Source organism: Paramacrobiotus metropolitanus, unplaced genomic scaffold (genome assembly GCF_019649055.1).
Source record: "Paramacrobiotus metropolitanus isolate TYO unplaced genomic scaffold, Prichtersi_v1.0 Parri_scaffold0000026, whole genome shotgun sequence".
NCBI lineage: Eukaryota > Metazoa > Tardigrada > Eutardigrada > Parachela > Macrobiotidae > Paramacrobiotus > Paramacrobiotus metropolitanus.
In genome coordinates, this window is record NW_026570246.1 from 15,498 (window position 1) to 39,378 (window position 23,881).

At 41.3% G+C, this 23,881-nt stretch overlaps 1 protein-coding gene across 1 annotated transcript; it reads left to right on the forward strand.

Moving 5' to 3' along the window:
- The first annotated feature begins 753 nt into the window (after positions 1 to 753).
- Positions 754 to 23,600, forward strand: LOC129587739 (tight junction protein ZO-1-like). The gene is given in 21 exon segments (XM_055481621.1): positions 754 to 1,418; positions 6,326 to 6,689; positions 8,606 to 8,786; positions 15,229 to 15,276; positions 15,418 to 15,542; positions 15,610 to 15,688; positions 16,123 to 16,658; positions 17,787 to 18,001; positions 18,172 to 18,380; positions 18,753 to 18,904; positions 19,080 to 19,279; positions 19,615 to 20,012; positions 20,133 to 20,349; positions 20,474 to 20,562; positions 20,709 to 21,026; positions 21,266 to 21,467; positions 21,602 to 22,060; positions 22,184 to 22,414; positions 22,483 to 22,620; positions 22,690 to 22,836; positions 23,061 to 23,600. Coding segments are annotated over 21 exon segments (4,821 nt in total). The 5' UTR covers positions 754 to 1,006; the 3' UTR covers positions 23,162 to 23,600.
- The last annotated feature ends 281 nt before the right edge of the window (positions 23,601 to 23,881 follow it).

Below are 23,881 nucleotides of genomic sequence, written 5' to 3' on the forward strand. Positions count from 1 at the left end.
GCCGGAAATGGGAGATCTGATGCTTCCTGATTCCGGGATAACCGTGTCAGCTTGAAATTTTCTGGAGTATGTAATAATAATAATTTATTAATCTCAAAACAGTTTGTATAACAGATAGGTATGTTTTTCGGCAGAAGGTCTGTTGTAAATCTTCTACGGTTATACTCTTTAGTCTGTACTACGGAAAATACAGAGTATGCTGTGCAGAATATTACAATACACACAACACGCGGGCGATCAGGCGGTGTATACTGTATAGACTGTGTTTTGATTTTATGGTTTTTACGTATCTATCCTTTTCACTGCAGCATAGAAGTATTATGATATTTTGTGATTGGTTTTGCAGTGGCGTAAATTAAACCGGATGAAACGTGAATTTGCAGTTGGAATTTAGAAGATAAATAAACCGATAAACCTATCCTTTCTGAGTGATTTCCCGGAATTTGAGTTCACCGATACCCGTGCTAATTTGAGTACGGCTACGGCATTACACTATTACAGAAACACTTTCCCCTCTGCCGTCTTGATTTGGGTAATCACACCTTGTGGCCTGCAAATGCAGAACCGCTGTCCGGAAAGGATATTAGGGAGTGACCACTTGCCACTCTTGGCCCTTTCTTCCCCTCGCTCACAGCACCAGTAACATATCTGTCGAGCGATAGAAAGCGGCTTCGTACTGGCCACACCGTTCTCGCAACACGGTGCGGTCAGGCAGCTGCACTATGAGAGGAAGGCAGGGCCGAAATAGTTGATTTACAAGGTGCATACGGCATGGCGCGTAGTCGCGTACCGTTCTCTGTATGCAGGCAGCACAGCAGTTGTACTTTGGAATGTCAAGAGCACAAGACGCGATATTATGGCAAAGTTAACTTGATGTTGCATTAAATATGCCAAATAACGCCATCATGCCTGGTTTAACTCACGTCTGAACAATTTAAAACCAACATTTCACCCAGTGTGCGGCTATATTGATCGTGAGAAGCAGCCCAGCGCGGAGGCTGGAAACATGATTATGGACTCCTCGACTCCATTAAGCAATGGATTCTTATCGGATCATGATGCGGCAGCAACAGCCGATATGATGGCGTCCACGTCCAGCGCGCCAACTGGCCACAGCTGGTCCACTGTCAATGGATCCGCGTCGTCCTTTCAGCATGTTGATCTGCTGGCCGTGCTGGATGTGCTAGTGCGAAATGGGACGCTGAGCTCGTCCGAGCAACAGGTTGTGTTACAGGAGATGACGGAAGAGAAACGGTGGCAAGCGATTTTACAGATGGTGTATGCGAAAGGATTCACGGCCATGGAGAGCTTTTTCAGGTTGACCGCCATGCAGCAGCCCATAAATAGCCAAACAGGAAGTGGCATGCGAGCTAATTTTGGATTCCTGCCTAATAGCGGTTTGAACATGATGGGTGGAGGTAAGCGGACATCGGTCAATGTATAGCAAACTGCATTTTCCATTACCATTCACGCTTTTGATTTGGTTTTATTAATTGTGGGCGACGGACCGCGGTTTAAAATTGTAAGCCTTAAATGTTTTCTCTGCCGCAGACATTCAAAAAGTAAAATGGTTTTTAATTCGTATGCAGTGGAAGTTAAATTTAGATTGGGCTAATAACAATTTAGATTGGGCCAATAACATGCTTAAAAAATCGAAGTTAGATCGTTCTTGTGAATGCTACGTAATTTATTTACAGTGAAGTAATATTCTTACACAGGTGTTTCTGCTCCAATTTACATTTTTATATGCGGTGTTTGCCAGACAAATATACTCGGTTTTTCTACCTGTCTAAGCAAGTTTTCGAGGGGTCTACCGTTTTTATGTCTAGACTTGAATATGCGATTATTATTATTATAAAAACGTTGCTCTAGAAAAAGTTGAGGTTGGGTATAAATCTGACCAAATTCAAACAGTCAGCCGATCTGCGTTTAACCATATTTTACTTGTCGATCTCGTGTTTGATTTACGCTTGGCCAATTGAATGTGACCGAAGCGCTTTGTCGACTTGACATAATTTGGAGGAAGTAATGCTTATCTGATGTAGGAGAGATTGTAGCCTTCATATTTATATTTTCCCTTCGGTCTTATCAAGCACTCTTTATGGTGAATTCGAGCGTTTTTCTTTCTTCGCGGTTTTACTTTCGTCACCCTGCACGTTTCGTGTCAGGTCTGGCGTGACATGTCCACCGAATATAAAAAATATGAACTGATTACAACATGCCTGAATGTTCAGGGTTGGAGATACTCCACAATTTGTATGTTCAAAAGGCAGCGAAACTGTAGAGCAGACTTTTAGTAGCATATTTATTAAGTTTTTGAAAATAAATTTAATTTAAAGCTTGCAATTTAGTTCAGCAAATTTTGCTGTTAATACAACCTCTTTGTGGTAAATTCACAAAAGTGAATGCATTGGTATTTCTTGCGGTTAGTCACATGCGAATCGGTATTTATTAGTTTTTTTTAGGTACGGTTTTTTTGTATGTATGTGTCAGCCGGAAAGTGTTTTGTCTAAATGACTAAATCGTAAATTCGTAAAGCGAATTTTGCCTTTCTGATTTTATGGAGAAACGCCATAAGTGTGTGTTAAGTGTAAGGATTTGGATTTTGCTGTTTTTTGAACTTTTGTAACGCTCTCTCGCAGCAGTAAGGCTATTTTTGTTATTGTACATGTACAGGTACTTGTACTAGAGTATTAACGTGCACTGTTAATTGTAACTTGTAAGGCATGAACTTTATACCATCATGCATGTTATAAATCGGTCATAAATTTGATGTTTGTAATTTCCACACGAATTTCCATATTTTAGCGCCCGATAACGTGTAAACATCGCGTTCGACTGCGCTTTGCTAAGACAAATCTCCTGCAGTACTTGTCCTATCATACTTTCAGTTTCTGTTTTCCAGATTCTATACCGTTTCCGGCATAATTTATAACTACAACGTCATAAAAATTCAATATCACGTTTCGATTTGTTTTATGGTCGCGTTGGCGTGTGAGAAATCGCAGCAGCGCGAAAACACTTTCCAGTTGATTATTGGTTAGGTATCCTCAAAATCCAGTTTTTTGGATGTTACTTGCTTGTGAACCAAACAGAACAATGCCAGCTGTTAGAGTGTTAACCAGCCATCTGCCAACTGACGTGTAATTATAATTAATATTTTTCCTTGTCTATACTTTTTCACCGAACGACAAGCGGCAAACGTTACCTTTAGGCATGATTTATCTTCTTTGACTGCAGATGATCGCTTAATGGAAAATGGCTGTGTGCAACCATCAGCAGCCTTCGCTTTACACATAACTGCCATGTGAGATTAGTTTTTTTGAATGCGCTATTAGTTTTTCACTTAGCATTTTGGCTGGGAGGTTTATACCGCTATAAGTTACTTTTTGATAATGGATTGTGTAAAAGAGATGTGTGAAAAGGCGGAAAGCAACGGCATGGATACATATAATAAACACTTATTACTTTTTTAATGCCGTGACGAATAGCGTTTTGTTTGGAGATGCCACTTAAATGGTTAATGAGCCGCTTGTAAATTCTGTTATAACTTGTAACTGAAAAAAGCTAGAAATAAACAAACGGCGTAATTAATTGAGTCACTTATCAGAGCCGCTTTGACGGGACCCCGCTTACTCATGAATAATAATGAACAAAATTTTAACCATTATGTATTAAGTAATCGAAGTGGACAGATCTGTTAGTACGTATGGCTTCAGCCATGCAGGCAAATAACGAAATATATGCTGTAACTTGTCCACAGACGGCTTACAAATTTTGAGATTCTCGTTTTTTGTCGTTAACGCTCGTTTCTACTCGTTCCAGAGGTTATTTATGGAGGTTGGGAAGTAATCATTCATTCGTCGACATTTTCTTAAAACACATATTTTATCTAATTCGCTTGAAGCGAGATCACTAATTACGCCTATCTTTGATTTATCTTTATACGCGGCAGGCAATTTAGTGTCGCATGTCCCGCTGTGTTCGGCTATGCTTTCCCGCTGTTTCATGACCGAAGTTTGAGGATTTTGTAAAAGATCAGCCTTCATCGAGATTTTTGTTAGTACACCTTTTAGGCAAAGCATCAAATCACAATCTGCGCGAGAAAAGTTAAAGTAGCATCCATTTATCAGTGTACTTGGTTGTTGTTGCATGTTGACGGACATGGAATATTACATGAGGTCGAGTTGAACAAATGGCTGCTAAGTGCCGCTACGAACACGACGCTTGAGAAACGAATCTTGTTATGGCTGGGATCAAATGCATTGACCGCTAAAAAAGTAGTTGATCTGAAACGGTTTTTGTATCGATATTTGTTCGTGGCTGGGCAAAAATGTGTATATTTGTGTAAAAGGAATAAGGCAGTTCGATTATCTCCACCGTCGAATGAATATCAATCCGCTCGATATACCGCTTAAAGCTGTTTGCACGAGCTAAAAATTGTCAACGATAATGTTTGTAACGGGAGCAGATTATCCTCCAAATTCATTTTGATTATGAAGCTTAACCTCAAGAAGATTACGCTGTCGTAACCGAAAAAATTGAAAACGATTGTCAGAACATTGGAAGGTTGTAATAAAAGCTTCATGACCACAAAGTACGAAACCGCGTTAAAAGTGTATACCGGTATATGAAAGTAGCCCAACCGCAATACACAGTGGTAAAAGCAGTGCAACAAATCAGATACGAAAATTTCAAAGTAGACAGGGTTAGTTTACTAGTCAGGTATACTTCTATGCATTAAAAAAGGGAATTACTTTATTTGTTGGGGTTGATTATTTTCTCCAAAAATATATTTAAATCTGATATTTCGATGTTTTCGTACTATTTACTGCCAACCAAAAAGCTTACGGTTAGCTGCACTTATATACAGGACTGTGCTGTCTTTTAATAGTTGAAATAGTTACAACATTGTCAGGGCTTCAGGTTAATGTTTTTCGGAATACACGAGCGCTAATTGGTGTGGCGTATTATTATTACTGTAATAGCATCGTAAATTTGGACTTTATCAGGTATTAATGGTCTGCAAACTTTAGAATCCAGATTGGCATCCATTGAGCCAGTAAAACTGGAAATATCCATTTAGAATTGTTAATGCGTGCTCGGATTGTCTGTCCCATATTGAAGGCTCAGTGCAGACATCCTCGTAAAATGAAATCCGAGTGCGCTTTTGGCAAAGCGAAATTTTCGAGATCTTAATTGTGATCGGAATTTCCATTTCCATTCTGGAATTATGGGTGGTCAAAGGCGCCGAGCTGGAAGTGAAGCCTAACCGGTTTTTACTGAATTCTTGAACTTCCTACGAATAGTGGATTTGTATATTCGTCTCGATGTTGGATCGCTATATTGTTTTGTTTACGTCTTTTTACCGGTGTTTTCGAAAGAAAAATTTTGGCTTAATTTGTGCATACATTTACTAGATAGCCTGCCGAATCTTGTATGATTCTGTAAGCTGTTTTCGTTTTTATAAAATTGCGGCAGCAAATTTATTCTTGAAATTATGACTGTGTCTTTCTCACTCAAGATGTTACGTACGATAGATCAAACTGACATGCGACTTCGAAATCACAAATGAATATTTTTTGCAATGACAACAGCATTGATGCACAGTTTGTTACTAAACTGTGCCGCAATATTTTATTCGATCCACCGACGAAAAGCTGTCAAGTTATTGATTGCGGCGTTTGTTTGCAAACGTTTGAACGACTTAATTTAATGACGCTCAATACGGCAGCATCTTTTGTTATTGTACGCTAAAATGCTCTGATCATATATGCCGGATCATGTACGACTGATATTTTTCGTGTCAAGTTCTACACTACATGCGCGAACATTTACAGTCACATCGTTGGCGACTTTTGCACTCGTTTGTTTGCCACTGCTGTCATGATGCTGCTTGCAAAAGCCCCAAATTAAATGTTTTGAGGTGTGACAGCAGAAGCTAATTTTGAGAAATTTTTTCCGCGTGTGTGACAATAATGCGCAAAACAGAACTTGTAATTTATACCCAATTTGTTTTGTGAACACGCATATTTTTGACCGCCGACGTCGGGCCGTTTTTTTTTCGATAGCACCATTGTTCTGGGCATTATTTAATATTTTTTTTGAAAGATTTAGAGCTTTTAGATCTGTTTCCTATGTAGCATCACACGGTGTGAAATTGACTGATTGTCACAATTTTTCGATCTATTTGTTTGCAACAATCTGATCGGCGATGAAGATAATGCATTTTAATCTGTCGAAAACCGCAACCCCATCCGCCCCGTTCACTACAAGCTGATTAAATTTTGCCCTAATTAAACAGCTGCTTGTGTGATTAATGTAGTGACCGGAAGCGGCGTGGCTAATCAGCGGGATCAGCCGTCGTCCTCCTCCTCCACCATCGACACGCTGACCCACAGCTCAACCGGATCGGACCACAGTCCAGTGCAGTCCACAGCGCAGCACCATCGCAGCTCATCCTCATCAGGATTTCATGAGCACACTGTGCCCGCGGCGGAGCCGGGACTGCAGGAGGAAATCAGTAAGGCCATGGAGGAGCGATACGGTACCAACAACATGCTATTACGTCCCCATGACACAGTGGATACCATGGTTGGACCCAAAACAACCTTACCGACCATTCCGGAATCCCTGACGGCTGTGGATGTCAATGGATACGCGCTCAAGTCACCCAAGACATCCAACCGGTAAGGCCGTCGATTTAACGGTGGATAGGGTGTAGGATTTCACTCCGTGGTGTCTGGTTCGACATGGACCGTGCGAGTTTATGTTTGACGTGGTTGGCGCTCGGTGAGAAAGGGGCTCTCCACTTTGGTAAATTGCTCGCGCACTAATTGTCAGGTTAGACGAGCTGGGGTATTGGGTAATGTTTAGGTTTGTGCGTTTCAAGTGGCAGGCCTTTCCTTTTGTCTACCTTGATTTATGCGGAGTTTTTGTTAGACTGACCCCAGATAATCTATGCGGTTCTCACCGGTTTTCACCGCAGATTCGCATACCGTCTATCTCTCATCGTAAACAGCGAAGGTTAGTGTACGTCTAATGTTTATGTAAATTCTGTCGTCGTGCATGATACGAAAAATAAACAGATTATAGTATCAGTTATTTGGTCAGCTTAGAACGAAGAATTTTTAGGTACAGTAACAGTGGTGGACCGGTGGTCCTGATACCGTAGCTGAATTTTCTTTTGTAATTTTGGTTTCTGAAATAACCGAGACTGCATTCCTGTTATTAGCTGTACTTGTAAATGAGCTGTAGCCATCTATAAATGTTATGCATGCATTGTGTAAATTTTCATTTAGAACAGTGTTGCTGTTAGTCGAACCGGTACGTTGCGCAGATACTTGATGAATCTTTGAAGGTTACAGTTCACCTGCTGGTAAGTTTAACCTATTGTACGAAATGTTTCATTCTTAAATCTTCTGTGATTCATGTGATGAGTCTTAGCTATGATTATTTTTCAGCGTTACGCATAGCGCATAGTAATTTAACTTTTTGCCGAACTTTTTCAGTTTTCATCATGGATAAGTTCAGTCTGGTACAGTACTAGCATTAAGATTTCCTTCTTAAAGCAAACTTTTATCTCTCCATCATGGGTGAGCAGTGAATTTAATGCGCGGCGTACGCGGTATATGCCCGTGAAGTCTGTTCGTGACTTTGTGGAACAAAATTTGGATGATGCTGGTAATTTTGCTATCGAAATGCTGTTTTCGTGAATGTGCGACCGTGGACTTGCTGTTAGTTTGCAAGTCTGCACACGTGCAAGTTAAGAATATAATGGCAAAATGTCATATGTTAATACAGCGTTTTTGAAAGTCTTGTTCCATGCTGGCTTGCTGTTTTTGATATTTTACTTCAGAGCATAAGTTCGTAGAAAACGCATGATATTTTCTGGAGCATTCGAATATTTTGATTAGAGCTTGATATTCATGTGCTCGTTTAACGTAGAGAAGCTGGTCCTCCGGTAAAAAAGAACTTCTCGTAAACCGTAGCACAGATATTAAATCTGCAGTTAATATTGGTGGGAAGTTAAACCAGTAACACAAAACCTCTATATTTACTTGCTGCGTTTGCACATGTGTACGCTGCTATACGTGTGTTCGGAGCACTTCTCGATGTATTGTGCCGGAGTCGAAGAACTTCTTTTGTTTTTTGGTTTATTAACTCATATAAGGCTGCAGATTTGGCGCCCAACTAGCTGGTGTTAGGTGAGAAAATTTCTAGGCTATTTATGGTGAGTGATTGCTCACTATAAAAGCACGCATTAAATAAATAAAAGCACGTATATCGCACATAAAACACAACTATAATAGCAGCGCAGCATTCATCGTATTTATTTAATCTCGCCTTAGCGTCTATTAATCTAAGCCACGATTCCGTTTAATGCCAAAAAACGATCCAATGATCGGCTCAGGTAGTCTTCAACTCCGGTGTAAAGTTATCACTAATACGACGATAATCGGGGGCAACTGCGTAATATTTAGCGTATTAACGATTTACTGCACATTGATTGTGCCAAAACACATCTTCCCGTTCAATATTTAATTTGGCCAGCGTAATCCGCTGCTAATTGTGTTGGTATTGCTGCTGATAAATTGTGTTGTAGTAATCTGGACCACGCATCATCATCGCTGGCCGGAAACAGTATGGTCGCTCAGCTGCTGGCACTGTCCACGTCCAAATCGTCAAATTACGTTAACGCCGGTCCATCCATGGATTCGGCTGGCCAGGACACTATCGATTCAGTGGGAATGATGCCGGGCGGCACAGGGGCATCCACGGGACTGGTAAGTGAAGTTGAGCGTGAAAAATGCGGCAGATATAGAGCCACTTGGTGTTGCCTAGTGCGGCGGCATCGATTAGCTACTCGTAATCCACTAAGCAGGCACTTCCTGCAGTATTTCCTTACTTGTTCACTTGTTTGTCCTGCTGAACAATTTATTAGTGCATTTGGAATGTACGGTTTGTCAAATGGAGGGGCGCTTTTTATTCATGAGGTTGGCTAGACAAGGGTGACCCTTTCGCAGCTCTGGGTCATCCTCTTTAATGTCTGATAGTGCTGCGGTAGAGCTGCGTACGAAACATTGTGAAGTATTTTCATTAATGGAAAGATTTTCAGATTTATACGAATTTTTTCAAGACGTACTTTGGCTGAATATCACTACCATGTACGTAGATACCACATGTTATTCGATATTGCTGCTTTGTTATGGTGTACGTTCTCGTCTGCTCGTATTTGTGTAAATAATTTGTTTCGCAGATATTTTCTTGAATTTGTAATCAGAACTTTTGAAAACATTTAAGTGGAACCTCTGCAAATATACTTCGATATAGCCTTTCTTATTAGTGCCAGCCCATTCGCGGATTTACTTTGCACATCTTCGATGCGGGGAAATTGGCGATAAATTAGAGTTATCAATGCCTGATTGAACGGCATTATTGCCTTCTTTTTTGCACTTATCTAATTTACTCCAGCCTGGTTTGTCTTATTCTCAGTCGCGCACTTGAAGTTTTAACTCAATATGCGAATGAATTCTTAAGTGAATGTCATTTCTCGATGAAAATCAATATGTAATCTCCCACAGAATAAGTTGTTCTCAATGATTAGTGCCCGCGAGATAGACCAGTCTGAGCGGGGATGAGCAAATTTATTTTTTTCCTCCAATAATCTAATTTGCATTGTTGCTTATTGTCCAGCCGCGCATTTAGAATCGTCGTTAAATGCCGTTAAAGTCGCGTTCTCCGTTTATTGATTTCACTCTCCGTCCTGCTTAATTGGTTATCCACTCTAGAAAAAACACAATCACCATGTTTGACTGTGTGTATTTTTCAAGTGATATCTAGTCACTTGAGTCGACTGCTTGTGACGGAAGCGCCAGGACTGATGCATTCGACAATTGAGTGGCCGATTGTCGGATGGTTGTCGTATGGGGTTGTGGAGATGGGATCTTATTTGTACAGTCCTATGGGATTGCAGGGAGGGTCTTTGTTCTTGTTACTTGGGCCAGTGTTGGCGCTTTCTGTTGCCGCTCCGCTACATACATCTTCCGTTTCCTTATCTCTGACGGCTGGGATGTGACGTCCAATCTGGCTGGCTGTTGGCTGGATATTGCCGGCTGACTGGTTTGTTCACTAGCCGGAAGAACGGGAACCGGGATAAAGGCCGGCAGCGCATACACTGGCTTACTGCTCGTTTGATCGTTGGATTTGACCCGTTATGTTATGAAGGAAGGAAAAACGCCTGCAGACCATTACAACATCTTATGGAGGCCGATATAAACAAGCCGAACAATTTGCCGGTTTAGCGAACCCAGTCGAATCAAAGCGCAGCTGGTGTGAATGCAATTTTAATAACTTCGACAAAAACTCAGGAATAGACACCACACATCAGAATTGTGTAATAAAAACAGTTCAAGTATTAACATGGCTAATCTAATTTGAACCATTTCCTTTGCGGAAAGATGTGAAAGCGCTTTCAGGCAAATTATGGTGGCAGATGACCAGTCGGCATTAGCATGCAACATGTCATATTCATCGAGCCAATTAGTACATCATCCAGGATAACTTCCTAATGCACTATCGACAAAGGAGTATCCGAGCTGCACTTGGAGCAACTGTGGATGAACCAGTGAGGAAACCGATTGCAATCGGTTTTCATCGGTTCCGGCCTAACTTGTAGGCTGGACGGAAGTGAATCCTGCACAGTGCGTTTGTACAGCCAGTACAAGCCATTGCTGGCGGGCATAGAGCAGGCTAACCCATCACTCTTCCCGTTTACGTGCGAGCGTTTTGTCGGCTGCTAAGTCAATGTACTTATAAGAAGCATTCCAGTAAGCTATACCCGATCGTGTTAATTTCACGTCTCATCCCACCTTTTCGATTCATTGTCTTCGCGCTTGCTGGTGGTCTGTCAAATCGTTTTTCACTGAACGATTACCTTACCAAGGACTATCCACCGCCCAGCATGGGCTTTATTCGGACTGTCTTCTGGATTTGAATCGCACTGGTCATTGCGCAATCATGGCCAGTCCGCAAGCTCATCAGGGAACAGTAAACGCGCTGCCGGGTTATTCCGTGCCTGTTCGGAGGTCTTGTAAACTCGGGCCATATCCCTTTTTACGACACTGAGGCGCTCCACTTGTCCAGTCCATGAACCTTTCGTAAGAGTCAATCCCAAAGTTTTTTGTTGTGAAGTTGTATTAACATTCCTCGAGTGATCTGGTATGATGCGGAGCAGTAAATTCGTGCTTTTGTACAAGAGATGTATATGTAAATTTTCTGTTTTTAGTCACTTTAAACGTCTTATGGAAGTTTTTTGCTTATGTTTCGACATATCCAAGAGAATGCCTGGAAAGTGCTTCGTTAATGGCATAAATTGCGTTTCACACTTGTGTTTTTTTAATGCTGTTTGCCGCATGCTGACTAGAAGAATGTTTACATTCTTTGCTGCTCGCGTTTTTTTTGTAAATGGCATTATCGTGTGGTTTTCTCAAATTTGGGTAATTTCGGTTGCGATATGTGTGCATGAGCAGCATCGACTGAAAATGAGGCTGATGAATATTCGCGTCAGCTGTGAATCGCCTACTGCTAAGAATTCTCTTGATTACGATACGATGGGAATGGGCTTTACTCATTTAGGTTAATGCTAGCGGCGTTCCATGGCGATCAGCTGTGGATTATTTGACATCCATTCGGACTTCCATTTATCGGTTTTGACCATTTGTGTTGATGTTTTATCACAAATCTTAAAGGATTTCTAAATCGTTTGGAAATTTATGAGACGTTTGTCGGTTGAGTTTAGTATTCAGCTTGCTTACCCACTATGGAGCAAGCACGATCCGTGCCGCAGTTATGTGCTGTACTTATCTGTATGTATCGGTATACCAGTTTTTTTTACTTGTAGCAGAACAAAGTGTAAATTATTAAACAAAACAAATTCACTCAACTTATGAAAACATAATGTTTAAAAAGACTGTAATTTTGTGCACTGTTCATCAACGCTTTAACAAGTTGTTGCTACAGTATATTCTGTATGTGCAGCTCGGTTTGTAAAAATCTGTAAACCTAATTTTTCAAGCTATGACGTAATGAGTAATAACGAGTATTTCTGTAAAAGTGTACTCATTTATTTGGTTGTTTTCACGGTTTACATTTGGATATCGAAATACCCGGCACTTTTTTAACAACACAGTTTTCTTTTATTCGAAGATCAATGCATTGATGTTTGATGGTTCCGTCGGTATCATTATTGCATGATAAAAGTGAAATATGATTTTTTACACTCCAGCGCTTGTTCGAAAGAAGATGCTGGCATACTAGTCCATCGGCGATTCAAAAAGTTATCTCTGGGCGAAAATCGAATTAGGTCACACAAAGTGGCAGTGATTTGAAAAGGGCGTAGTTGGCCGGTTTTGCGCTATGATTCCCGCGTTTGGATTTTATATTCATTTTACTGGGCCGACGCGTACGCAGCATATCCGCCGTGCAGCACAGTCTTCCCTTCCGGCGATGCCGGGCTGTGATTTGCTGCAATTGTTTTTTCTCCTAACAAATAATTTCCTTCTTAACTATTAATTTGCTATTGTCATGCATGGAGGTGTTGTCAGATTGTGTTGTGATCGGTGCATCATTTGTCACGATCGCCGTGTGTCACTTACTGTTTATTGTTTATGTTCCGAAGCTTTTTCAGGTCGTTAAGGGTTTAATTGCCGTACACGGCGGAGGCCAGTATCGACGCCCACTGAGCATTGATTTTTGGAAGATTCTGCACAGACTTGCGTGGTGTTTGTTTTTTACGAGGCCAGTCGTAAACATTGCGCGATTTAAGTGTGGGTAACGATTTATTGATTTATGTTTATAATTGTGTGTACTTTATAATCGCCTACTTGTTACCTTCGTGCTGTATAATCGTACTGTTGGTATAATAATGCACCGCACTATGATCGATGGTTAACATAAACCATAATGGTTATCCCACTTATACATAATACGTCCTTTATGTAAACATTTCGCACTGGAAACGGCTCGGAATTATTTCGAAACTTCTTAAAACTGGTCGATTAGAACGTTCACCTATGCATCGCACCCTTGCTGCTTTAGTGAAAAATTCAGTCAGGAGAATTGTTTTATTGGTACAAACTTGGGAATTGCTAACCAAAGGGAGCAGATCGCAACATTTATTTCTAAGAAACTGAAATAACTTCCTGGGAAATAAAATATTCTTTATAGAAGTTGCTACAAATTTGGTAATTTAATTATTATTTGATGCTTTCCAGTGTGTAATATCTAGAGACAGTGTGTTATACATTGAAGCTCTTTATTATTTCGTGGAAGTTTCTTTACTCTTTGAGCAGCAAATAGGTAGTAGCATTATAGCATACGTATTTACATTCTGAAGCAGTTATTGGGCACAAGCTGCATGTAACTGGTAGGCACTGGGCAGTATTAATTTCGGAAAGTTCATCTCTAGAGATTAAATTAAAAGTGAACGAATTCCGTTGCGCGGACGAAACTGCAGGAAATTTGAAAATTTAATAGCTGATGTGATTGCAATATCGTTTTGATTTACGACAGTAATTCGGAACTGACCACAACCTTTTGCAGTAGTGGACAAAGAGCGCGCACGCTTTTTTCATGATACAGTGCAACCCCATGAACTTCCGTGTGTGTGCACGGAATTACGGGGGCGCTGGTCACGATCAGGAGGCGTGTACAACTGTACATGCAGTTTTGCAGGGCTATGGAAAAATGATCGGTCTTCTCTCAACAGAAATGTTCTAGTTGAATAAACAATTTAAGCAGTGATATTGTGGTCTTTAAAACAGATGTGAACCTCTCGTTAGTGAGCCGTGAACAGAGTTGCGCGTCGACGCTGAGCGGACATAACGCGCTAAACGCCGCATCGGATGCGAGATGCAGTATATTAGTGGACATTGTTCTTTGTTGGATTAGGATAGCATAATGACAATGACATCATGCATTTAATGAGTGGAGAGAGCTGTGCTTGAGATTGACAGTTGTAGAGTAGAAAAGTAAATGAGAAAGAGTTATATTTAAGAACTCCAAACAGACAGAGAAGCCTATGTCATCGTCGACACGCCCATTGTGTTCACTGTGCGGTCCGCGTCGCCACGGATATTGTTGTCCGTTGGGTAAATTTAGTTTTGCTTATGCCGGCGACGGATGGTGGTTTGCTTTTTAATACGTTATCAGTCCCCTTACCTGGGCTTTTATCGAAGTCTGACTCATTTTTGCTGCATGCTTAAGCATGCTGGAAATTTCATCTAACATTTGCGCCGGATGTTGTTGTGGAATTACTTTCTAATTGCGGAATATTGGTATTTTTTCTGATCAGAATGCGAGTCAAGAAAAATGTAAGTTTGGCCTGCATTTTGTAGGTTTTTTTTTTAGGTAATTTCCCGTTTTTACGCAGCTTTAGCATTTACAGACACTTACTTAAATCAACTAACAGCCAGAGTAAAATTAATTTGATATGTATTTAAAATTGCTGTATATACTCGAGAAACAATATATTTGCGCATTATCTTTAATGAAAATGAGGGAAAATGAGGAAGAATGCTTGTGCTTGTCGGTTTTGCATTAAATTATTGGCTGAAAAACTGGTTGCATCAGAAAGATGTAGTTGATTAGAACTGCTGTGGATGTACCGGATTTTAGCGTTAGGTTAATTACTGCTTAACTTTTAAAAGTGTGAAATTGCTAGGTAGTTGTTGCTTGATTTTGGTAGTTCCTTCTGTTTTTTGCATTTCTGTGCTTGTATTTTAGCGTGTGGTTTTAAGTACATGCTTGCAACATTCATTTGCAATTTTATTGCCAGATTTTTCATTGCCTTTTTGCATGCTTTCTGGGAAACAGCAAATTCAGCATGTACTCTATTTACAATTATAATCCACTACACAAAAACGTTTATAGCTTCCAGTTGACATTGATGAAGTGCTTGTCTGTTATGTTAAATTATTGCAAATGATTTCAAGAACCTGTTGAAACCAATACGAGTATTATGAAATACCGGTAATGGACACCTTTTCGTTTCCAGATCTTCCGTATTAATGTGTTGCGAATATTATTATCGGTGGATAGCCCGGCAACCTACGTTGCTAATTGCTTAGATTAGCAATTAATGTTTTCGATGTTTCGGAAAAAATTGTGGCAGACATCCATTACAGATTTTTCACAAAAGACCCATTTCATGACCGTTCGTGTTTACAGAACGAAGAGAATGACCAGTGGGAGCTAACGGAGATCACCCTGTCCAAGGTGAGTCATCCAGGATCTTTGTAATAGATTTGCTTTGGCTATTGTGCTGATAAGAATAGTGATAATGATGACAGTTGAATGGGCTATCGTTGTTGCGCCATCTATAAGTAGACACTTGGTGTAATGCTTTTCTCATTGCAGCTGCCACCCTATGGATTTGGGATAGCGGTCAGCGGTGGTCGGGATAACCCGCATTTTGCCAATGGTGACCCGTCCATCGCCGTCTCCGATGTATTGAAGGCTGGGCCGGCGGAAGGCAGACTATTGTAAGCGGAAGACATGATTTTGGTGATTGCGATATATGCTTTTTACTGATAAATTTTTCTTTTTCAGTATTAATGATCGCATTATCCGTGTTAACGGCATCAGTCTGGAGAATGTGGATTATTCTTATGCTGTTAACATCCTGAAGGTAAAGATATTTACAGGCAGACAGGCTAAACAGATATTCCCAAGAATGTTATGAATTATTTTTGTTTGAATTTGTTAATAATTGATACAGTTCGACAACTAAGAGAAACCTTTGGTGATTTAAACCAGATGTATGCAATATGCAGTAGAATGTATGCAATATGCGCCGATGGTTTGTTTGAAAGTGATTGACTTATTTATTTGCAACTGTATTTTGTTTTCTCGTTAATCCGTTTATGTAATGTTTGGGTTGACGAAATGATTTGATACGATTTCATGCAAGTACAATAATGCGCATGACATGAATTTGAATTTATATTGGCAGCATTATGTTGGTTTTACTAACTGGCAGGAGCGGCCATTTGTGTGAGCTCGGTGTTTTAATTAGCAACATACCTGCGCAGTTGGCGTTACATAAAACGTATTTTTTGATAGGACTCTCCTCCGACCGTTTGCCTCTTGATCAAACGCCGTGTGGCCCTTCCCACACCCACAACTCCTTCGCGCTACGCACCCACTTCCTACGCGGTCACTCTCAACAAACCGCAGTCGAGCAGCAAGAAGAAAGACGACTACAATGGCCTCGTCCTGGGCTGCATCCTCTACGTTAAGGACATCACCAACCGGTCGTTGGCCGATGCTCACGGTATCCAGATCGGCGATACGGTGCTGCGGATCGGCACAACACCTGTTGATCATCTGACGTTCCATGAAGTGAAGAAAGTGCTGGAGAAACGCCAGAAGGACCGTTTGACCATGGTGTTTCAGCGACCACGGGGCACGCGCTCGGTACTGGGGCATAATGCTCTGATGGCCTCGTCGTCCAGCAATCCCAATACGCCGCCGATTAGCCAGCACCGTCGGCAGAGCAGTCAGAATGTTTATACGGAATTACCCACCAAAACCGATAATCATGTCAGGCAGAAGTCCGTCGATTCGATGGATGGCAAGCTGGTTAATGCGGTTAATAGGTGAGAAAAAAAGCTGGTGGGGACTGGTCAAGTGGGATTATGACACTTGCTGATCAAGTGGACAACAACAACAGCTTAAGCATAATTTCGCCGTAATGTCTGAGGAAGTCATGTGAAAATTTCGGTAGCACTGATTTTAAAGTAACTTTAATAAGCATTCGATTTGTTAACTAGAGTGGTGTTCGTACAATAGTTTAATGATTACTTTCAGAACTTTTATTCATGATTTTTAATTCGGTAAAATAAACTTATAAGTTTTAAACCCTAATAGTTTCATAGTTGGTTTTCATAGTTTCTTTAGTCTTATTTAAAGACCTGCATGCGCGTTTTAAAAGCAGTATCCATAAGTATGCATTATTTGCGGCCAGAAATTTGATGAAATCTTGGCTTTTATAGAAAATCAAATCTTGGTTTTGTAGTGGTATTGTGGCTGTTGTGTATTACACGTACCTATACGGTTAAAAGATATTCAACCACTTGTCAAATTGCCCTTACCGGCATAGTTTATGTTTATGGCCATGTCAGTATCGACCGTTAACCGCGCTTTTGTAGAAGCCACTTGATTCTCTATGTGTAATTGTTTCCGACAGTGAAATGTCATGTTTTCATCGCCTAATTATTTGATTTGCTGCATGGACTCAAGTGTATTTAGTAATTAATTACGGGCTTAATACACAGTGCGACCACAGCGTACCGTTCTTCGACCAAGTTACTCCATCTTATTCACAATAATTGGGTTTTGATAAATGTCGCTTCTGTTGATATTCAGCAGTAGAATGAGGATATCGAATCTCATTACACTGATTATCGGTTTTTGATGAGTCTTGTTGATTGTGAGCTCGATCATACGCCTTACTCTTATGAGAAATAATCCATTTCTGGTCCGTTTGTCGCACATTTTTTTTCAAAACAATGGCGTAGACAATATAGATACAAATTGTCGAAGTTTCAAATTTGACAGCTGTTATTAAATTTGTTATTACTGATATAATTTCGGAACAATAGAAGTGAAAATATGTGAAACATGTCAAAAATTAATCCTAGATATCTGGCTTTCATTTCCAAAAATGGTTATTTTGCATCCATGTAGCTGTCTGAATATTTTGACACATTTTGTACTTTTTGCAGAGGCGAACGTTCTCACCATGCTGTTCGTTCAGCGTCAATGAATTTGAACCTAAATAAGACGGAAATTTCATCTCCGCTGGCCGTGCAGCGAGTAGCCATTCCCGTATTGCCACCGAAAGCGCTTCCGGATGGACCAACCTCGTCCGGAAACCGCTCAGAAGGCAGCGGTTTTCCAATTACGTCGCCTTATACGCATACACAATTTTCCAACAAACGTGAGTGTTCGCCTAGTATGGTTGACCGACCATCATATACCACGCGTAAATATACGACTGAAAATTTAAGCAAAATAATGTGATAACCCAGCCTCGACCTAATGGTAAATCCTCGAAATTTGCCAGTGAAATGGGCTTCGTTGTATTGATAGAATGTTTTACATTTTCAGCGACTACGGAAAGCCCACACGATGCTATTTCGCTGTCGTCTGACTGGCGCTTTCCTGATCCGCGATTTGTCTCCTTCCGGAAGGACAGCAGCGTTGGAGTGGGGCTTCGCTTAACGGGTGGGAACGATGCAGGCATCTTTGTGGCGGCTTCTTCACCAGGCAGCCCGGCAGCCATGGCAGGCCTGATTCCCGGCGATAAAATTCTTAAGGTACCAAAGATGGCGTTAGTCTCTTCATAATTGTAAGGTACATTGTATTTATAGAGTAAAAGATTACAGCGCGGCACTGCGTTAACACAGCGTGACGTATGCTGCAGATTGCATATATATATATATATATATATTATTATTTATTATGAGAGGAATGTGCAAATGGTAACAAATTCGAAAATAATACGTTTAAATGATTATGTTATTCTTATATTTCTGAAATATATAAAAAATGCTTACGACTGCATAACTTTACAATAAAATGTGTCAACATTATAAGCCGATTAGGAAATGTAGTGGTGTCATGTTATGTTCCGGTCGGTTAGCGGCGTTTAATTTTTGCGGTCATTAGACGATAGACGCCGGTTGCAGGTGAACGATAAGGACATGAAAGGTGTGACGCGTGAAGAAGCGGTGCTGTTCCTGCTGCACTTGAGTGAGCAAATTGAAATGGTTGTGCAACATCGGAAACAGGAGTTTGATTACATAATCGCCAATCAAATAGGCGATTCGTTCTATATCAGGTACGAGTAGCCACTGCGACGCGCGCTAATCGGTGCGCTTTGCCGTTTGCCGCAAATGTCCATCAAAGCGTAGAGGACAGCAGCGACGGCTGTTTGTTTGTTGTGTTCGCGGTCGAGCTTGTTATCCCCTGGTGCTTAGCATATTTTATTGATTGGGGCTGTTGTCTTTGTTTAGAACTCATTTTATATATGATCCGGATAATAAGAATGATCTGTCTTTTCAACCGGGAGATGTCTTTCGTGTTTTGGACACCCTGCACACCGGCAGTGTCGGCACGTGGTTTGTGGCCAAATTGTCGGCCAACAAAGTGGAATCGGTGAAAGGCAGCGTGCCAAATGCTGTGCGGGCTGAGGAGCTGTCCAAAATTGTGCGAAGTAAGCCAGATTTTCGATTGTTGATTGGCAAATAGATTATGTGAATTGCAAATTGTTTTGTTCTATCGCATTAGCATATTATTAGAATTAGCAATCCGTGATCTCTTGTATTCCCCCGGGCTAAAGTTTGAATTTGTGATTAAAGTTTCCGTTTATGTATTAGCAGCTGACGCAGTTGCAGTGTCTTTCTGTGAATATCTTTTATTTACTGTAATTCCGTCTTATAAATTATGTTGTTTTCAGATGAATTTTTCTCTCGCTTTTTTACTTTGTTATAATTACACTAAAATAAAAAGTTTAGATAACTGAACATAACGGGCTAAAATTATTTTCAGATGGACCAAAATCATCAAAACCCTACACAAATACATTGGCTGACCGTATCCGTCGGCGGAGTCGACGAGCGAAATCACTGACTAAAGACCAGTGGGAAGAAGTAGCTTTTGCCGGTGTCGAGACGAAATTCCCCGCGTATGAACGTATCGTGTTGAAGATGCCGCACTTCCAGCGACCAGTGGTCTTTTACGGCCCGCTAGCCGATATTGCTCGAGAAAAATTAGTCCAAGAATTTCCAGAACGTTATGCTGCTCCTCGTACGTCCTGCTTCTTATTTCTCTGTATACTGTTAAAGTAAAGTGTGAAATTTCTCATGATTTTAGAACTCGATGCAGGCAACGGTGAAGATAAACCCGGCATTATCCGGCTGAGTGTCATTCGGCAAACCATGTCACTGGTATTACAACCTTATCTAAAATAGTGGCATTGCCAGTTTTCGAATTTACGTAATTTTGAAATGTTTTATGTGCTGTTTGCGTATATATACAGTCTTTGCGGCATTTTGCTTGAATTTCAGAACAAGCACTGCGTTGTCGATTTGACCTGCCAGGCTGTCGATCGATTGAACTTTGCTCAAATGTATCCCATTGTGATATTTATGAAGGCCGACAGTAAGGACGTGGTTAAAGAAATTCGCTCATCGGTTGATCTCAAGCGAAAAAGCACAAAAAAGCTCATTATCGAAGCTCAGAAGCTGGAGAAACAAGCCGCATTCCTTTTACTGGTAGGAATGTATTCCATTAAATCACTTAAAGTATTATTAAAATTATTAAGCATAGAATTGTATCACCATTACTCACCGCAAGACTTTCCAATAAGTAGCATCTGAATGTCTTCTTTTATTATTAGGTGTTGTTCCTATCAAAAACAAGAACAGTTGGTTCCGCAGTGTGTGCGAGATGATCGAGCAGCAACAGCAGACACCAATCTGGATGACAGAAAAGCCGGTAATTTGAATTTTGATTGTGTTTCTCTTATCATGATTCTAGTGTCATTCATTGTGTTGCACGCGGTTTACGCTACTTGCCGGCTAATACGTTAGGCGTACTGTGAGAGTGTGCTGAAGTGTCATGTAATTCGTTTTCTAACGCAGCCGGAGAACGCCCTGGCAGACGACTTCCTTTTCCCTATGGCTTCCTCATCACTGTACAGCTGCGCATCGTCTGGACCGGAAAGTGACGCGGAGACACTGTACGATGCGGCGCCGCCGCCTCCACCGCGGAGGATATCCCGCGATGACGGGATGACAGGCTCGACGCTGACGCATGGTCGCTCGTCGGGATTAGCGTCCAGTCGGTCCGTTCATGCTGGGGTTAACGGATTCAGTGAACCTTTGTACAAGGGCGCTCCCGTCAATGACTCCAAGGAAAACCGTCCAATGCTTCCCAGTTATCAGATGTCTCCGCGAATTGTAAGCCCTGTCGACGTAAACGTATTTAATAATATCACACACTCTGTGGAATTCATGCACTTCGTTAACTAAAGACTGAAAAATTCTACGAGCACATGCCTTAGTTTTGTTTCTGTTTACTGTTCCAAACATGAAACTTATTTTTTTCGTGGAAACGAAGTTTTTCGCTGTATAAGGGTCTGTTCCGAATTTTGTTACCGTATGTATGCACTATGCAGTAGTTTTGTTTTTTATTGTAGGATACTAATGATCCTAATAGCAGTGTCAATATCTTCGCAACGCTCCGCATTCCGAAACCACCGATGGCACCAGGATCCAATTTCTCACGTCGACCACGACCACCTCCCATTACCATGCCGCCACAAATCGGCGACAGTTTCGATCGGAAACCAATTTCCAGTATTAGCTTGGCCGATCTTTCAAATGGCACCAGTACAACCAGTAAGTGGCCAGTCCGGCTTTCCAAAATTGTAGATAAGTTCAGATTTCACTAATTCCGTATCTTTTATTTTAGCAGCCGTTTGTTTTCTAAGTTTTGCTGTTGTATTGGGTCTAAAATCGGTGACTTCTTACAGATGGCACACCGTCCACTTCCGGCACATACGAAGATCCGAAACACTACGATCCGTATCGTATTTGTCGACCGACAACGCGCGGGCACTCCTTCACTTCTACCACATTAGACCGGCATTCACGTGCTGTTCATAATCAGGCTTCCTTTACTACGCCCGACCCACGGATATCTCCCAGTGCTGCCTCCACCAGCCCGAGTAAGAACAGCAGTGCCACGCAGTCTTCCGCCACCAGCAATAACGGCTATATCAACGCCTCGGACATTTACGTCCGGCATCCGTCCATTAAAGAGGAGCAGGCGCCGCCATTGCCTCCTAAACCTAAGTATCTGACGAACGGTCGGCTGAAGATGGCACAGAATGGACACGCCGAGAATATGTACGCAGAAACTGGATTCGGTCATGGCAGCAATGCGGCCAATGGAACATACGGAAAATTGCCGGCACGACCTGTTGCACAACGTGAGTGAAGCAAAATTAAAGAGTAGTAAAAAGCGATGATTAAATACTGAGCGTCAAAATAATTATAAAATAAAATCAATAATAATAGTGATGAAATAATGTATAATGGAACTTTACACGCAGGTTGCACTGCACGGCCAATATATGTGGATCAAACGGACACGTTGACGCATCAGAAAACCAACGGCCACCGTCAGCATGATCTCATGAATTTCCCCTTTGTGGACGATGAACGCGGAATGTCCCCCAGTCAGATGAACTTTCCTCCGCCACCCGATGATTTCCTCAGCTCACCCAAGAAACTGCATGCTCCGGATGTGATTGATGAAGTTCGCGGTTTCTTTGACCACAACGGTGAGCGGAAGCGTGTTTGGATAACGTACCAGTATGTTATATTGTATGAATTTTAATGTGCATTTCAGGAGGTATGTTGGTATCGGAAGAGACTGGCGTCAGTCTAATCATCCCACCGGGAGCACTGGCTCATGGTGTCCGACAGGAAATCTATTTCAAAGTTTGCCGGGAAGAAAATGTGATATCAACACTGAACAAGGAAAAGGGTAGGTGACCCTTGGCATCTGGTGTTGGTGGATCTTGGTTTACAGCTGTACTAATGCTGCTTACTTTAGGCGAACGACTCCTTTCTCCGTGTGTTCTGTGTGGACCAAAAGGGATATCCTTTTTGAAGCCGCTGGAACTGAAACTGCCACATTCCGGCAATAACAGTCCCGTCAGTGGGCACTACGGCGTAAAAAGTCCATCCGCTCGATCGAACGGTAGTTGTGCTTGTAATTATTTGATAGCTCTGATATTAGCAGTGCTATAGTAATCGTAATCTGATAGCTAGAGAAGGCGATATCGAAGTAAAACTGACTAGTTCTGTATGGAGCATAACTGCGAACCTATTGTTAATATTATCTATGTTACCGGATACCAGTTTCAAACAATTAATTATGTAATTTTGACAAATTCTGTTTCACAGTTTCTGACTCTTTATTAGGCATTCTAATGGATCGCAGTCAAAATCTGCAGACGAAGCCGAACAGTCCTAAGTTCGCCGGTGCACAGGGAAGTGTGTCGGTGTATGTGGATCGGTTCTGATTGTGAACAGCCACCGGCGTCCATTCCGTTGCTTGTTTCCGCATAGCATAGCTTTAGATGTATACATGGTTGGGTTTTTGTTTGCCTTTGCATGGGTAGGTCCTTGTCTTTTCTGGTTGTTGAGAGCCTTAAAAAGGTTGCGAACCGGATTGGTTTGTTAAGCATTGTGCAAAGCGCAGCTAACACATAAGCTTGTTATTTCCTTCTGAAAACCTTTGTTAGAAAACGTTATTGCTCGTTGTACGAGTATAATTGAGCCGAAGCGAAGCGTACACTATAAAAGTCAGTTGCATACCCAAACAGACTTTTGGATGGTCTTCAGTTATTTCTTGGTACTAGGAACGTTTGGTCGGTTAAATTCACGTTAACAGGAGTAGCAAATACAAGCAAATAAACTTAAAACAGTACCGTTGTATGAACATGCTCCTGGTGCACCATCGCACTCGTAATTTTTCCGACACGACACCTTCTGGTCACTTCGTTGTAAGGTATTTCTATTGAAGAGGAAGGTTCATGGAAAATCAGGTTCGTTTCTGGATTTCTCGATACTGTTTCTTGTATCGAGCTCTGTCATTTCTCCAGTAAGTGGGACATATTGCTCTTGTCAGATCCTAGAGTGAATTTTTAAGGCGTACTGAAATTCTCATACAGCCGAAGCATGATACGTGGAATTATAAGGTAAAACCGTAAAATACTCTGTACAAGAAAACGTAAAGAAAA